Source organism: Micromys minutus (assembly GCF_963924665.1).
Source record: "Micromys minutus genome assembly, chromosome: 3".
NCBI lineage: Eukaryota > Metazoa > Chordata > Mammalia > Rodentia > Muridae > Micromys > Micromys minutus.
In genome coordinates this window covers 90,103,575-90,121,856 of record NC_137972.1, presented here as the reverse complement: position 1 = coordinate 90,121,856, position 18,282 = coordinate 90,103,575, and the positions used below count along the sequence as shown (strand labels likewise).

General features: G+C 43.0%; 1 protein-coding gene across 2 annotated transcripts in view; it reads right to left on the bottom strand.

The window, feature by feature from the left end:
* Window positions 1-3,178: 3,178 nt before the first annotated feature.
* Window positions 3,179-18,282, bottom strand: part of PLEKHH2 (pleckstrin homology, MyTH4 and FERM domain containing H2) — a gene marked incomplete at its 5' end in the record, with an annotated part of 95,234 nt that continues 80,130 nt past the window's right edge. For both annotated transcript variants that reach the window (XM_080914729.1, XM_080914730.1), the window contains 5 exons: window positions 3,179-5,630; window positions 7,348-7,482; window positions 9,191-9,277; window positions 12,220-12,349; window positions 13,114-13,259. In XM_080914729.1, the coding sequence (XP_080770855.1) occupies window positions 5,445-5,630; window positions 7,348-7,482; window positions 9,191-9,277; window positions 12,220-12,349; window positions 13,114-13,259 (684 nt within the window). In that variant the 3' untranslated portion in view covers window positions 3,179-5,444. The remainder of the gene's footprint in view (window positions 5,631-7,347; window positions 7,483-9,190; window positions 9,278-12,219; window positions 12,350-13,113; window positions 13,260-18,282) is intronic.

Below are 18,282 nucleotides of genomic sequence, written 5' to 3'. Positions count from 1 at the left end.
GCAATTTCATTTGGAATAACAGAAGACCTAGAATAGCTAAATCAATCCTCAACAAGAAACCATCTGCGGGAATCACTATCCTTGACCTCAAGCTATATTACAAGGCAATTGTGCTGAAAACTGCATGGTACTGGTACAGAAATAGGCATGTGGATCAATGGAATAGAATAGAAGATCCAGAAATGAGCCCTCATGTATATGGTCACCTGATTTTTGACAAAGGAGCTGTAAACATTCAATGGAAAAATGACAGCCTATTCAACAAATGGTGTTGGTCCAACTGGCACTCAGCATGCAGAAGAATGAAAATAGACCCTTTCTCATCTCCTTGTACAAAGTTCAAGTCCAAGTGGATCAAAGATCTCCACATTAAACCAGGTACACTGAAACTATTAGATGAGAAAGTAGGGAAAACCTTAGAACTCATAGGCACAGGAGAAAATTTCCTAAACAGAACACCAATAGCTTGAGCTGTAAGATCAAAGATTGACAAATGGGACATAATGAGATTGCAAAGTTTCTGTAAGACTAAAGACACTATCATGAAAACAAAACGGCAGCCAACATAGTGGGAAAAGATATTTACCAACCCCACATCAGATAGAGGCCTAATATTCAAGGTATACAAAGAACTCAAAAAGCAAGATACCAGAGAATCAAACAACCCTATTAAAAAAATGGGGTACAGACTTAAACAAAAAGTTCTCAATCGAGGAATATCGAATGGCTGAGAAACATCTAAGGAAGTGCTCAACATCCTTAGCCATCAGGGAAATGCAAATCAAAACAACCCTGAGATTCCACCTCACACCAGTCAGATTGGCCAAGATCCAAAACTCAGATGACAATAGATGCTGGCGAGGATGTGGAGAAAGAGGAACACTTCTCCACTGCTGGTGGGGTTGTAAACTGATACAACCACTCTGGAAATCAGTCTGGCGGTTCCTCAGAAAAATGGACATAGTACTACCTGAAGAACCAGCTATACCAGTTCTGGGCATTTACCCCAGAGATGCTCCAACATACAACAAAGATACATGCACCACAATGTTCATTGCAGCTCTATTTATAATAGCCAGAAGCTGGAAAGAACCCAGATGTCCTTCAGTAGATGAATGGATACAAAAATTGTGGTACATTTACACAATGGAGTACTACTCAGCTATCAGAAACAATGGCCTAACGAAATTCTCAAGAAAATGCATGCATCTAGAGAATATCATCCTGAGTGAGATAACCCAGTCACAAAAGAACAGACATAATATGCAGTCACTGATAATGGGATACTAACCCCAGAAAGCTCTGAACACCCCAGAAACAACCCACAAACTGTGTGAAGTTCAAGAAAAAAGAAAAAAAATGTATTTTAATTAAAATAGAACTGTATCACATCCCCCTTTTCTTCCTACAGCCCCTCCCAGTTTCTCTCCTATCTCCTCAAATTAATAACCTCTTTTCCTATATTATTATTACATATATACATATGTGTATGTATATGTACCCACAAATACTTAATTACAACCTTATAAAAATGTATTCGTATACTTTTATGCAAAAATGCTTAAAAATCTGTACATTTATCTTTGTTTTTTAAAATAAAGTTAAAAAATAAAATAAAATAAAATAAAATTCAACACGTTGATACTTTATATCTAATTCATCGCAAGAGGACTTGCCGGCCGCATGCTCTTCTGCTGTGAGGTTTGTTGCCACCATTTCTCTTGGCATCTATACTATGCTGAGTTGACTTGGCACAGGCGTGAACTATGAATTGGGTTAATCAGAGCCCTTCCCTGGGATTCTTCAAATTATGATCAGACAAAGCAGGCCATTCCCATTTGGAGAAAATTACCACATGTTCTGCTAAATGTAGTTAAAGAACACAAAGCAGACACATTGGTAGAACAGGAAGTCCTGGTCCAAGTTCCCCAGGGTCTTCCCAAGGTCCCTCTGTCTTTCTCTTATGACTTCCTTTAGTTATTTGAGGCATGCTAGTATCTTTGTAATAGAATTTGGAAAAGCATGTTTTTTCATTGTTTCTGAGTTAGTTAAATTCTGGTTTTAGGAATTTACCCTAAACTATCTAACACAGTTACTACAGTGTAGAGCTCGGTCTTGGGAAAGCAGAAAAGCCTTTTCTCACTTGGGTAGCAGACGAATGGAAAATCCTGTTAGCCAGCGGCCGATCACACAGAGGAAGAGAACCAAGTTTAGAGGATGTTGTAAATTTGAGAGCACCGGGCGGCCCACCAGGGAACACTGGAGAAAGTCAATGTTATCTTCTGTAGAACAGGAGACATGGCTGATGACAGCCACTCTCTCTCTAGAAGCTCTGTCACCATGTTCTGCTCAGGTATACATCTGGCAAATGTTTCACAGTTTGGAGCAAGCGTTGTCTCATGTCATGCTAGCTTCGGGCCCTTGATTGTGGAACCCACCTTCTAATCTAAATGGCTTAAAACACTTTGGTACGATTTAAAAATATGGATGCAGTTCATGTTACTCTAAATATCTATGTGTAAACTCAGCTCAATCTGGAGTTAAGAGTGGATAAAACATTTCATTCTGGCTGTAAATCCGTCTGTTTTTAGGGAAAGGGGGGCTAAAAGCAAGCCAAGCTTCTGTGCTGACTGGGAGCCTCCCCATCTCCACATGCTCCTTCCTGGGCCTCAGCACACTGGGCCCCACAGAAATCAGTCTTCACTGCAAAGGTACAGGTAAGAGTGACAGTTCCTCTCGATTATATCCCAGTCTGGTTAACAGTTAATGGTGAAGTGTTCTAGGAACCTGCTCACCATATTATTCTGTAGGGAAAAAAAAGTCAGACGATTGACTCAGAAACCCATTTTGGGACAAAGTCTCTTTGTAAGTTGTGGTAATGTCTTATATAAATTAAGTTAAATTCATTTGTAAGGAATGGCGTTATTTGACTGTTAGGGAGCACACATGCGTGCACATGTACGAGTGCATGACACATACACACACAGACACTGCAAAACACTTTAAATTAATTTTTAAGAACACAATCCATTAAACTCAATAAAATGAAGTAAGCTCTCAAGGGATTTATTATGAAATCATAGGAAAACATAAATTTCTATTTACCTCTTTACATAATCTATATGTACCCGAATGCACATGTATTAAAATTACAATTTTTCTAAGCAGCTTCCTTTAAGGTGACTTTGTAGAACCACCCTGAAGACACAGAATGAAGGCACTGGGGGCATACCCGAGCCCTGACAAGGAAATCGTTAGGTATGTTTTGACGATTGTTCAGAAGAATGTTCAAAATGGAACTCATAAATCATGTATTGTAACTAAGAGGGGAAAAGGGATAGGTGAGAAGTATTACAATTAAACACAAAACATTATTCACTTGTAACTAATTGTAATAATATGCTTGCATTAAAAATAGCTATATAAGGAGTTCCCCAGGAGATCAAAATTTTACATCACTGGTTACATAAAACTGGCTTCTTTCCATCAAAATATTCTATTTCTGCTCTATCAAAACCAAGTGCATAGCCTAAGGTACCACAGTTTAAGGTGAGCACTCAATACTTTTAAATCTCAAAATATGACAAACTGCTCTCCAGTTTGTGGAGGAACTGTTGGCTGAGAATAAAGTTCTCACCTGTAAGTCCAACCTCTGCCCCAGCCTCTGGCTCACCAACTAATGATTACTAAGTGGTTTTATGGGCATCCAAAACCACTACTTTATCCCAAGTCAAACACACTCTGAAAGTCACCCCAAATTGTTAGTCATTTATTCTTAAAAAGGAATCAGTTCATTCAGTTGGGGTTCAATGATGGAAAGGTGAACAGCCACTTGAAGGCCATTCTATGGGGCTTGAAAAATATCGTTGTCATTACCAAGACAGTACAGTTTGGCTGGAACTGTTTCCTGACTTTGCTCCTAAGGGCAGAACACGTTTAAAAGGTTTAGTGTGAAAAAAAGGATCCCACCACAGCAAAGAGGAAGACACAAGGGCTCTGCCAACAAATTCATTGGGCACCTAGCACTTTCGAAAATCAGTTTAAAAAATATGGCACACAAAGAGATAAGTATATGTCTAAAAATAAATACAAGTATACTACACATAAATAAAGTTAGGTAGATGTGTGGTTAAGCATTTTTATAACAGAATTGTCATATCTTATCACAGTTTCATGTTATCAGGAATACTAATTACATCATCTTGAAACAGCTTGAAATGTATTTGCCACTTACATAGCTGTTAGGATTTAACTATGAAATGTTCCCAGAGGCTAGTGTGTCAAAAGCTTGGCCTGCAGATTGTGTGCTAGTTTGAAAGGTGGTAGAACTTTTGAGAGTTGGAACATAGAGGAACTGAGTCACTGGGGGGACATGTTTTTGAAGTTCTATCTCTGGTGCCTTCCTCACTTTCTGCTTCCTATCCACCATGAGTTGAAGAAACCTCTTATGCCACACGGTTCTGCCACCAACTGCAGAGGGCCAAGCCACCAGGGGCAGAACTCTCTGGAACAGCAGAAACAATCATGTCTCCCTTAGGTTAATTTTGCCAAGTATTCTGCCACGGCAATGGGACTGCTACGGCATCTTGAGACAAGTTCAACTCCAAGTGTACTTCCTTCGGCTGAATCTACTTCAGAATTTATTTTTAAACTCAGATTAGAGGAGACATGTGAAGGATAAAACTTGAAGGGTCATCTTTGTTTCCATAAACACTAAAACAAAACAAGGTCAAGCTGAGCTAGCATTAAACACATTAGAATGTGGGACACTGTTACAGTGGTCTTAGGCTATCCTGTCAGGTAACGATGCCTGGACTTGCCGCCTAATTTTAAATAACACACTCCAGGGATCCGCAGAGGTGGCAGGGTACACACTTCCTAACCCCACCGAGACAGCTCTGGTTAGTGGTCTGTCTCATTAATGATGCCCAGCCTCAGACAGTTTATTGCACTTGCTGTAAGAATTTACCCCCTGCATATGTCCCCACAGCTGATTCCTACGCTAAACCTCACTACTTCCCAGAGGCCACTTCATTAGCTAAAGGCACATTTGATTACAGTACTTACACTCTTTGGCAGGGAGTTTTTCCAGATAGGCAACTGGTTTACCAAAGTAGAGCTTGGAATCTCCCTTCCAAAAGAGTGCCAGGATATTTAAAGACAAAGTGGGAAGCTGTATTGCACAATGCCTGATGGCTAAGGAGGGAGATGGGGGCTGGGGAGGGGAGGAGACAAATTCTAACCTACTTTGTCTAAGACACGGTGAGTGTGTTGACACATTTTGTGTTTATTGTTATCTAAATATTATGAGTCAGGTAAGAGAGCAACCCATTACTGCTAAAGTCTGGAGTGCCGGTGTGTGCGCCATGTTGGCGGGGTGTAAATACTTGTGTGCAGCGGATGCAGCCACCTAGCGGGGGAGTGAAGGTTCAGACTCAGGAGCTTCAGAGTAAGGTGGGGCCTTTGGTGGGTCTGCTGTTGGACATAAGGGGCTGGCTGCCCATGGCCCTGGCTTGGGGTCCCTGGGTCCTGGCTGAGAGCAGCGCCGGGGCAGACAGGTGGTGAAACGCCGTCTTCTGCTGATGGAAGCTGTTGATGTAACTGGCGATCAGAAGGGTCATTTCAAGAATCTGAAATGAGAAAAGCCATGGGTCAGGCTTCTGAGAAGGGCTCTCCGCTGTCCATGGGGACCTCATTTGCATTCAGCCAGCTCAGCTCCATGCCGTTCTCTCTAGGGCAGAGGTTCTCAACCTGAGGGTCCTGCATATCAGACACTTACATCATGACTCAGGACAGCAGCAAAATTACACTTACGAAGTAGAAAGTCGATAATTCTGTAGCTGGAGGGTATCCCAGCATGAAGGGCTCTATTAGAGGGTTGCGGCATTGGGAAGGTTGAGAACCACTGCTCTCGATCAAAAGTTCAAGGAGCCTAGTACTGTGAAGGCACCCTGGCATTCTCCTGTTACTCCAGTTAGCAGACGGCATGACTCTCCAAGTCCAATCAACTTCAGTGACAACACTGGGAAATGTAACGCTTGGCGTTAGAGAGTTAGAGCGTCATATCAATTCTGTTAAAATGAATACACTGAAGGTGCTTTGGTCTTTTGCACTTCGTGGTTAACTGCTCTCCCGAAGGCACAGACCTAGCTAGCAAAGATAAACAGGGCTTGAGAAATGGCCCAGCACGTAAAGGTACTGCCACTGAACCTGATGATTAGGCTCCGATTCCTAAGATCCAGCTGGTGGTGGAAGGAGAAACCGACTCCCACAAGCTGTCCTTCCTTACGTGTGCTGTGGCATGCACACACACACACATATAACATACATAAATGTCACAAACATTTTAAAGATTTATTTATTTTATGTGAGGACACTGTCGCTGTCTTCAGACACACCAGAAGAGGTCATTGGATCCCATTACAGATGGTTGTGAGCCACCATGTGGTTGCTGCAAATTGAACTCAGGACCTCTGGAAGAACAGTCAGTGCTCTTAACCACTGAGCCATCTCTCCAGCCCCATAAAATATCTTTTAAAGTTGAAAGTTCTTTCTTATCCAATTTTCTACTAAACTTAGGTGTTTTTTTTCTTTCTTTCTTTTTTTTCAATGCTAGGGCTTGGATCCCATTACTCCCCCACTGAGCTAAATGCCATTTTAGGATGCAGCCTTTAATTTTTTAAAAATTTATTGTATACAAGTATACTGTAGCTGTCTTCACACACACCAGATCAGGTCTCATTACAGATGGTTGTGAGCCACCATGTGGTTGCTGGGATTTGAACTCAGGACCTCTGGAACAGCAGTCAGTGCTCTTAACTATCTTTCCAGCCTAGGGTCCAGCCTTTTAAGAAACTGCTTTATGTAGAGACATTAAAACTACAGTGTGCTACATATAACAAAGGAACAGAAGCATCTTAACTCTACAATTCTGCCACACTGTGATTAGTTGGTAAAATAACCCAAGTAGATAAGCCACTGGCCCACTTGCAAGATTTCAGTTAGTTATTTTTGGTTTGTCTTGTTTTGAGACAGAGTCTTTTTGTAGCTCTCGCTGTCCTAGAACTTACTATCTTCAGCAGGCTGGCTTTGAACTCACAGAAATCGCCTACCGCTGCTTCCCGAGTGCTGGAGTTAAAGGTGCACACTTAATTCTTAAGCTAAAAGAAGCAGGTAGTATCAGGTCATGTTAGAGAAAAAATACAGAACTTAGATCAAGCAAGCCAGGATTTGAACTCAGGATTGGTTAAGTAATGCCTGTTTCTACCTGGAATGCTCTATGTGCAAGACAGTGTCCTCCCATGAAAAAGCAGCCAGCTGAAAAGCTGGCAGAAGGGTTCCACTCACCTTGGGTTTTTCCATGGCAAAAAGTAACTTCTCTGTTGGGCGGTCTTTTGACTGTGTACTAATGACCACCATAAAATCCTCTTGGTAGCCTCCGAAGGTCATCAGACTCTTGTACACATAGCTGATCACTACCCTCTTCAAAGGAAGAAAAGAGAACTTTTATGTTCTGGTGGTCACACTAAAGAAAGATAATGCCACACAGATGCTCATACATTACTGCAAATGTATACATGATTTTTCTAAGATCAAATCTATTTCAATTAATGTAAATAATTGTCATATTAAGTTAATTCAGGGACCATCAACCTATACAATCAAGTATACATTTGACCCTGAGAAACTCAAATTAGAAAACTATCAACACATATATTCACAGCACCCAGTAGAAAATCATTAATATGTTTTTATATAATCACTTAGATTTCTCTATAAATCTGATCCTTTTAATGTCCAAATGATCAAATACTGTATTGACAGATGTGTATGTTTCCCCTGCTAGGAAGACTTTGACACAAACAGAAACAGCATCAACCACACTCCACAGCGTTGTGCCTCAAAGCTTTTCTAGACTTTCTTTGTGGGGTGATGGATCAACGGATGGACACATGGAATGACATCTTAAACAGTTGCTGGGTGCTCAAGAGCTAAACCATTCTGTTACTGTCTTAAGTAACGTGTGTGTGTGTGTCTGCATGCATGTGCACTCGAACACACTCATGAGTGTGTAACAATTGAAGAAAAAGAGGCCAGAGGCCATGAATTTGAGTGGGAAAGTGGTGGTGTGGGTCCATGGGAGGGTTTAGGAGGAGAGAGGGATATGATGTAATTATAGTTTCACTTCAAGACTAAAATAAAAACAAGAAACCTTCGGTGTTCTCTGACTGTGGCAGGGTGACGGGCTCCCCTACCTTCCTTAAAGCAGCGGTTGTTTCCCACCACGCTGGGGTGCAGCTCAGGGGGAGAGCACAAGCTTGTGTGAGGTCCATCACAATAAAAATGACCAAACAGCCCACAGAATGATAGAAAATGATAACTTCACATAAAGAAACACAACAGGAATAGTTGATGGTTTCTTCTTCTTCTTTTTCTATTTTGAAAAATTGAGACAGGAACTTGCTATGTAGCCCAGCCTGGCCTTGAACTTGCAACCTTCCTGTGTCAGTGTCTTCAGCGTGAACTACATGTGCCACACCATCCAGCCTGAGTTCATTTTACATTGTGTACTCTATGCTTAGTAGCTATGCAGCCTTGATGTGAGCAAAATTGGTGACATTACTGAAAACTAGACAAATCATGCTACAGAAACTTAAGTGAAACTGAAAATGTAAAGTTTAAAAGTAAAGTTTCTACTCTTTACTAACTTAAACATTCCTATGTTCATCAGAAAAATACCTGTAGGGGGCCAGTTATATGGCTCAAAGGGTATAGGTGCTTGCTGCCAAGGCTGGTCACCTGAGTTTGATCCTTGGGACCCACACAGTGGAAGGAGAAATGACTCCAGCAAGTTGTCCTCTGACCTCCCCTGAGTCAGTCACACACACACACACATACACACACACACACACACACACACACACACACCCCAGAACCAGAATTGTAACTTAACCTTAGCATATTAATGTTTTCCTTACTCAGCATAACCCATCTCATCTTGTTTTGAAACACTAGACTGTAACATAATTGTATTTGTAAGGTGACTCTATTAGAGAGGATTAGGAAAAATATATTCTAAGCTCAGAGGAAAATCAGAATATAGCAGTTCAGAACAGTATGACCTTCTGCTTACTGTACCCTGAGCAGTAGCTACCAAAGACTCAATTACAGATGTCAGGCTGGATCTTACCATGGAGGCGTATTCTAGGATGCTCAATCCATTTTCATGGACAGCCAGCCACACGAAATTATTGCCAAGTGAGGACGGTGTTATGGGCTATGGAGAAGTGAAAATAGTCTGTATTATAAATGCAAGATTACAGCTGTTTTTAGTCTAAATGCATGTTAGATATGCCATTACACTAACCCAGCAAAAAAACTGAACATCTCTGCTGACGTAAGGGCAGTGTGGTGCAATGCAGGCTGCATTGGACTCCTTTTAGGCCAGCTGGCTTGCAGGCTCAAATCTTTATCTAGTGATGTGTGCATTCGGACAAACATCCTGAACCACAGGGGTTCATTTTTCTCATATTTCACACAAGAGCACTAATTTTTACATCCTCTTTTTGCTTCACAGATTACACAGTTGTCAAAAGCTTCAAGGTCTTTGTGATGACCATACTCATTTAAAAAAAAAAAAAAAACCGCAGTGCAAGGTATTTCTAAGGTGCTCACACTAGGAGGTGTGAAGGATTGTGGGAACACATGCATACTTTTCCTGATATTCAGTGTCTAACAGAAACAGGAGAAAGAAGAAAATTGCGTGATTAATAGGAACAAGAAGTACTAGAATTTCTGTAACCGTTTTATGGCCAAAATAATAACGAATTAATTGAAAATTAATTGAATTAATTAATTGAAAAATCTCCCATCAGAAAAACCTAGTCAAATCCAAGAATGTTTTTGAGCATTTTTATAGGGATTGCTTTATTTGATTAACAACTGAAATTGTAACACTACTTTTCCTAAGTCTTAGGGAACACTGTCAATCAAGACTGTGGAAGGGGGGGGGGTGGGTGGATCTAATGTAATAAATCCTAAGTATGAAGATTTAGTACATCTCAACTACAGGATTACTGCTGTCTCTACTGAGGGTGGTTTCAAATGAGGCTTCCGAAGGTGGTGCAGCCGTAGCTTGGTGGGGTGCACTCGGCTCGACTGTACAAGGCCCCGACTCAATCTCTAGCACCATAAAGCGAAAGACAGAAGACTGTACTGGCGGATTGTAACTTCTTGATTAAAGCTCCACTGGCAGATGGGTAATCAAAGGTGGTGCATGGTGTGCGCATGTGAGGGCATATTATTCAGTTCTTGAAAAGAAAGAACATTTCCATACGTGCTATATCACAGATGTATCTAGAAGGCATTACCTAAGAACAGCAATGTGTGGCTTGTGGTTCCTGGAGAAGAAAGGGTGCCCTCCAGTGTGGCAAGGAGTGTAAGGGAAGTCAAATATTTAATGGGTGTAGAGTGTTAGGCTGGAAGATTAAAAGCTCCAGAGGTAGGCAGCGGCGGCACACACCTTCAATCCCAGCACTGGGGAGGCAGAGGCAGGAGGGTTAGGGTTCGGGAGTTCCAGGCCAGCCAGAGGCAGGACAGCTGTGATGCAGTGAGATGTACTTAACACCGGAGTACCATCCTTTTAAAATGCTGTATCAGTAGATTATTTATTATTTGTCATGTGCATTTTTCCCACAATAATGAAAAGCAGGGGGAGGGGCACTATGACGCCAACAAGGGAAGTACCTCCCTGGTCTAAAGATAGACAAACACTAGTCCTGTAACATCAAACACAGCATCATAGCTAATGATGGCCCAGGAAGGAGCACTGTGTGTGTGTGTGTGTGTGTGTGTGTGTGTGTGTGCACATAAGTAGCACTTTCGGTGCCGAAGTTGAGGTTAAAATTCATTGTAAAACACGCCTCATTTCAAGTCTACTAGTCAATTATCCATCTGTTTTTAAACATGGTTCCGTTATATTACCCAGGCTGGTCTCTTATTACTAATCTCAATTAGTCCTGCATCAGACTTCTGAGTGGCTGGGACTAAGGAGTGTACCACTATGCTAGGCTCTTCTTTATGTTGAAAAGTAAGAATAAGAAAGCCCCTTGAATTCCTGCAAATATATTGTATAAATGTTATGATTCTAACAGGCATATTTTTTCTGTTATCTGGGCATGGCTTCTAGTTCTGGTAGCAAAAGTAATTTCTAACTCAGCGGCCAAAGGCAGAAGAGTCCTGGGATTTGACTTTTCTAGCCCACACTGTTTATGAAAAGATGAGAAAATAGATGAGATAGTTTGACCAATCTGCCCAGCAGAGCCCGGCTCTTTAGCAAGTATTTATTAAGTGATAATGACTTTCAAACGCTTGTTGGTGGGCACTAGAGGAGGACGGTGGGCTCACTCTCTGGATGCGCACAAACTAGTGAGAAAGACAGGATGATGCATCTTTGGAGCCAGAGGGTCCCAAGTAGCATCATTTAAGGGAAAGGAAAAAGAAGTAGAAGGCACAGTTTGGGGCTGGTTATAAGGCTCGTGGGGAGAGAGCCTGTTCTCAGTATGCTAGAGGACCTGGATTCAATGCCTAGCACCAAGACTGAAAAATAAAAACAAAACCAAATAAACAAAAAGTATAGACGTTCCCTCCGGGCACTGGACAGCCGCCTCCCAGGCAGTGTTTCTGTTGCTTGCCTCTGGTTTCTTCAAAGGGTACTTTCCACACAGCTTTGTTGACAGGCCTGTCGCAACACGGGGCTATGCTGAGAACCGCCCTAAAGTCTGGTACAGCTCATTGCAAACCTTGTGCTGTATGGGTCCCTAGAGCTTACTAACTTCAATGGTTGCCAAACAGGACTCAGTAAACACTCATTAAATAATTAGGCCAAGAAGTGATCCCACTGGTGAGTGAATGGGGGGTGAGTGGAGGGAAGCAAGGACTTCAGCTAGCTCTCTAGATGGACTGACCTGATGACTACCAAAATGATTTAGCTTGGGTGGAGGATGGGATGGGGAGATGAGGAGAGAGAGATAAGAGGGAGGGACCTCTCTCCATCTCCCAGCATTCCCCTCTGGCTTAAACTGCTGGGAATTTCCTCATTTTTTTTTTTTTTAATGAAACCAAATCTGGCACATCAGGGTAAATATGGCCAGATGTGTACACACATATTATGTGTACACAGGGGCTTTTATTATGAGGTCTCTTCCCATTCTTTCTTACTTTTGCACAGAACAACTTGGCGCCAAAGAATGGCCACTTCCTGGCTACTGTCAAGTAAATGCGCATGCAGTCAGCTGCGCTGTGTCCCCGGAGGGCCATCCATCTGGTGGAGAGTCGCTGGTAAAGCTGCCTAAAAAAGAGAAAACAGACAAAAACAAGAAACAAACGCAAAACCATGAGTACAGTGTCATCCTTCCAAAGCCCTGCTCAGCCCCCTCCCACCCCCCTTTTATCCACCCCAGACTTTTCCAGAAAGTTCTCCCAAATTCTCCCAAGACACTGAAGTGCTCAACCTAGCAAGTGAATCTTTATCACCTACACAGCTAACACCAAACCTCGGCACAAGGCAGGGGCCATGTAATTTCTCCAGAGAATATTTTCATTTTCCAAAATTTGACACTAGTAGTGGTACCCACACGGTACGGTTTGGAGGAATGCTGACTGCAATTATTCTCAGCTTGAACTCAGGGCCAGCTACCGCCACTATATAACTAAAACCTTCTTTATGATCAGAATTAATCCAGGACTGAGGCCAGACAAAATGGTGGTCTAAATTATGGGCATTTTAACTTGGAGGGTTGTTTCAAACCTAGACAATGACTGGCACACACCTGTAACTTCAGCATTTTGGAGGGAAAAGCAGGAGGATCAGGAGTTAAGGACATCTTCAGCTCGTACCTAGTTTGAGGCTAGCCTGGGCTACACTAAACTGCCTCCAAAAAAAAAAAAAAAAAAAAAAAAAAAAAAAAAAAAAAAAAAACACATAAACTTACATATGTAAGACCTCTTGGGATACATTGGAATTAAATGTTCTGAGAAAGGATCCAAACAGAAAATCTTACTAAATTCCTAGTGCAACTCCACCCCTGTACAAAGCTGAAAACAGCATCTTACCTTAACTGTTCTTCAGAGCATCCTTCTCGGTACCTTTTAGGGTAAAATTTCTCTATGACTTGTTTGAGGGTTTGATGTGCTTTGCACTGGTTAGTCACTTGCCCAGCTGGAGTTGAAAAAGGTCTTTCAAAGTCCCCAATATCCACCTGGGAGGAAATCCCGGGAAGAGAAAACACACTGAGAACAGCATTCAAAAAGAAAATCACTTTTGCTCTTTGGAGACATCCTTTGTGTTTGTAAAACACAAGTCTATTGTCGCGATTGTGCGACTGTAAAATTTATAATCATATTGCATGAGCTGTTGTTTTAAATATAAATTTCACTTGAAATCTATCTTAATTCTGTGACAAACATTTCCAGTCCCATGCCTAGTTGGAATTCCTGTCCTAAGTTTCTTTCCGTGTCTCTGTGATAGGATACTCTGGGATGGCAGCTTAAGAGAGAACGGGTTTATTTAGGCTCACAGTTCCACTTTACAGTCCGACATAGTAAGGAAGCCACAGTGGTCATGTGATGTCTGCAATCAGGGACAGAGAGCAATGGATGACCACTTGTATTTCTCTGGCTGTGGGTGGAGTGTGGCCAGTCATGGAGGTCCACCCTGTGGTCTCACAGGTGCTCGAGCGCTGCTTTAGAGGTTGCCCCTCAGTGGGGTCTGTGGCACACCCAGCATTGGGTTCTGAAGAGCCCCCTATGCCTCCTCTGTTCTACTTCATAAGCTAACGGGTCACGGTCTGACCCTTCCCCTCACTCTGCCCGGCCAGGCTATAGCTGCACGTTTCTAGGTTCCTTGACTCCATGTATGATGTATGCTTGGTGATTTTTAGCTATCGTTCCTTATTGTTCCTGGTTCCTAACAATTTCCAGCTTCATACTCAGGATGTCCTCAGGGAAAATAAAAAGCTGTCCACCCAACCACACCCAGATCCTTCCTAGAGGGCAAGTTGTACATTGTTCCTGCCTATGAGCAGGGAACATTCACACAGTTACCTGCAAAACCTAGACCAGCCCTCAGCCTCTGACGATAGCTCCCAGTGGCAGTACAGCCTCCAAGGCAGCCTACCTCTCAGGGAGCCTTCTGTGGCTTGTTCAAGTTCAGGATTTCCCTATCTACTGTCCGGCATGCCAGACAGCATAGAACAAACACAGTGAGTGTTTGGAGACAGTTCAGATGACTCCTACACGCCCACACAGAACGTGCTTTACCAGACAGGGTAACAACTGAGAGACTGTCGTGGGATTTCTGATGCTGCAATGAAACGCCATGACCAAAGAGCAAGCCGGGGAGGAAAGGGTTTATTCAGCTTACACTTCCACATCGCTGTTCATTCATCACCAGAGGAAGTCAGGACAAGATCCCAGAGGCGGGGACTGATGCAGAGGCCATGGTGGGCTGAGGTTTACTCTCCATGGCTTACTTAGCCTGCCTTCTTATAGACCACAGCTCAGGGATAACCCCGCCCACAATGGGCTGGGCCCGCCCCCAGTGATTACTAAGTTACAAAATGCTCCACATATGGATCTTCTGGAGGCATTTTCTCAATTCAGGTTCCCTCCTCCCTGACGACTCTACCTTATGTCAAGTTGACCTAAAACCAGCCATCACAGAGATCGACTCCAAGACCTCCATGACTGAGCTACAGCTGGTAAGATGGCTCAGTGGGTAGAGGCACTTGCCTTTAATATCACCTGGCCCCACGTGGTAGGAGTCAAGAACCAACCCTTGCAAATTGTTTTCTGACTCATTTACACACTCAGTGTTTTTTTTTTTTTTTTTTAAAAGCCATGCAACATCAGTGAGACCTCTACAGATGGAAGTCTGCAGCAGAATAAATAACTCATCTACCTTGCTTAGCTTGTTTATTGTGTCTTATTTTATCTTTTAATTTTATGTATTTGAGAACACTGCCACTCCTCAGACACACCAGAAGAGGGCATTGAATCCCATTACAGATGGTTGTGAGCCACCATGTGGTCGCTGGGAACTGAACTCAGGCCCCCCTTTATTATGCTTTAATCTTGCAATAAACAAACAAATAAATAAATGAAATGGAGGTGGCTTCAGGTAGTACCCTTTGCTGCCTAGCCACTCCCCTTATGTGTACTCAGTAAACCTGTTGCCTTCCAAAAACAATGAGGAAAGACAGAAATATTTCATATATTCTTTATGTACATTATACCTTTCAGTGTAATTATGTGCTCCAAATGTTCTTGGTGTATGGTCTCATCTTTCCGACTCATTTCAAAAATGTCAAAAATAAATTTCCGTAGGAGGTGGACTTAGGGCTGGAGAGACAGCTCAGAATTTAAAAGCATTCTTTGTCTGCTCTTCCAGAGAACCAGGGTTCAATTTCAAGCACCACATGGTGGCTTACAGACATCTGTAACTCTATCCCCTGAAGGTCTGCCACCCTCTTGTGGCCTCCTGGGACATGGCATGTATGGGGTGCACACACGCATAACATTCAGGCAGAACCTCATACACATGAAATAAAAAAAAAAAATCTCAAAAATTCAGAGTTAATTTTCTTAGAGAATTTTTTGACAAAATTAAAAGCTAAGAAAGGAAGATAACTTAAATGTTAGTAAAGACAAGAGTGGTTTTAGAATTTATGCCTCTGGAAAGGTGACCCCTAGAACAGCGGGCAGTATGGGGTCCCTCTGATTGTCTAGAAAGTAAGGGCCTGTCCCTTCCCTCCTCTTTACCATTTGTAGCAAAAGAACACTGAGCACAGCTAGCAAGCTTTCAAGTACAGATGATTTTAAAATGCCCTAAAAGTAAACTCAGTTACCATTCTTCCAAGAACAGTGGGGAAACTGCTCATCGGAAATACTGCTAAGTAGGAGGGTCAGGCACAGTGGTAGTGCAGGGAGGCCCCAGTCACCAATGTAAAGCAGAACCAGAGTCATTTATGAACCACCATTGTTAGGACACACACGTGTGACACAAGGCAGAAACTCCCCAGAGGGTCATTGGAGCTACAAGGAACGATTCAGAAAGGTTTCCTAGCATACACCTACAGAGGAAAGTAAGGGGCAAGATGAAATCAGCAAGAGACAGAGCAGGGGCAGATCCATCCCAGACACCTGAGACACACCAGTAAGAGAAGGAAAGTCTAAAGGAGGCAGGTGCCGTAAACAAGCGCAGGATTTTGCACAGACCCAAGCTCCAGGTAGGAATAGTGACAAATGCTGGGGCTGAAGAGGCAGCTGCCAGGCAGATCATCAAAGACCTAAGCTGTGAGTGACATCTTTCTGTCTCTGTCAGGTACTAATGCCATGGACAAATGTCACCATACCAGCTTCCCGTCTCTGGCCTGAGGGAAAGGACAGGTTTTCCCCTTCCTGTCTCTTTTGGGGCTTTTGTCATTTGATCCCCATCCTGGTTGGAAGCTCAAATAGTTCTACGAAGGAAATATGTGCAATGTTTCTCGTGTGTAACACTGTAGAGTGGCTCGTCCCTGCAGAAGCCTCAGCGATTCCAGCATCACAGGCAGACATGCAAATAAAAGAGCCTGCCAGTGATGTCAACCCCCACAGCTGTCCCTCAGGCTAAGCTAGCTGAAGTTATAGAAAACAGGGACTACATTCTTTTTGCATATCTCCTCGAATAATTTTGGAGCTTTCAATTATTGTTGGTTTGTGCTTTTCTGCTCTGTTTTTTTGTGACAAGGTCTCAGCATGTATCCCAGGTTGTCCTGGAACTTTCGATGTAGCTCAGGCTTGCCCTGAACTCGTGATCTTTCTGCCTTTGCCCCTCAAGAGATAGGACGACCAACTACAGGCATTCATCACCACACTCAACTTCAAATCACTTGTTAGGCATCACGGGATAACTGTGAAAATCCTTCGAGCATCTGTGTGAAGGATAACTTTGTGGGGGACCACGAGAGGGAGGCACGGTGGTTGGGGAGCAAAGGACACAAGGCAGGTCTGAATCACAGCAATGGAGGCGGAATAGAGAGGGTGAGCAGAGGAAGAAGTATGAGCTCTAGTGGACATGAGGCAGGGAGAATGGGAAAAGGCAGCGGGGATCGCTGGGTGAAAGCTCCCCTGGGGGACTGAGGGACATGATGAAGATGTAGATGTAGCCAAGGGGAGGTAACAGGCAGTTTGCAATGGCCGTTAGACTGATATGAACTGCAGTGCAGAGACTGGGGAATCATCACCCTGGGCTATGATGAGATAAACAATGAATGACGTATTGGATGATGTGCCTGGTGAGAATCCATTGTCTACAGACTCAGGGCCCAAGCATCTGTGGTACCCATGTGGTACCTATAGGGAAGCTTATGTGCTCCCCATGGCAGATTGGGTGTGCATTTTACACCTTCTTCTTGAGGATGAAGATTTTAATGCTCTAACACATTGCTGGCTGGCAGAGACTTCCTGACCTCCTGCATAGGCAGGCAAGACCGTGGGTCTCAGTTATAATCCGGGACCTTATACGGTCAGGGTTGTGTAAGTTACAAGGCGTTTCTCAAAGCCAGGAAGGCACACTCTTCTCAGTCCGCCATCCTGGAATACACTGGATTCTAACAGACCCCGAGGACCGTGGGAATGACACCCACAGGTAGCAGAATGGGTACAAGGACAAAGTTCTGACCACTCTGCAGAGCTATCAGGGTGTAATGGTTACCTTGTGAGAATCAGGCCTTGTTTCTTTTCCTGTTGGGATGATAGGCTTTTGTTGAGGTAGCCCAGGCTAGCCTTCAACATGTGAACTTCTGCCTCAAGTGCTAGGATACAGGTATATATTCACTACACTCAGAATAAAACACATGTCTGTTTGGTTAACTCACTATTATTAATTTGTATGTATGGTTAAGGAAGTCCAAACTTGCTCCTAATTGAGATGGTAGATACACAAAAGAAAGTGCTCTGGCTTTATCCAGGCATGCTTCCATCCCATTGACAGCCGCACAAAACATCTCTGGGCCACAGCGGAACATTGGGGTCCTTTCGTTCACTGCAAAGCCTCAGGCAGCACTTTCTAAAGAACTAGGAAATGTGTTCTCCTTTATGGGGAACTTTCTGTGCCAGTGCATTGTTAGGGACCAGATAATAAATGCCTGCAGTTTTTAATGTCTTCTTAATCACAGAAAAATTAATTCTAAGACTCGCTAAAGGTGTCCTGTCTTACTGCAATTCACTGAGGAGAAAGCACCG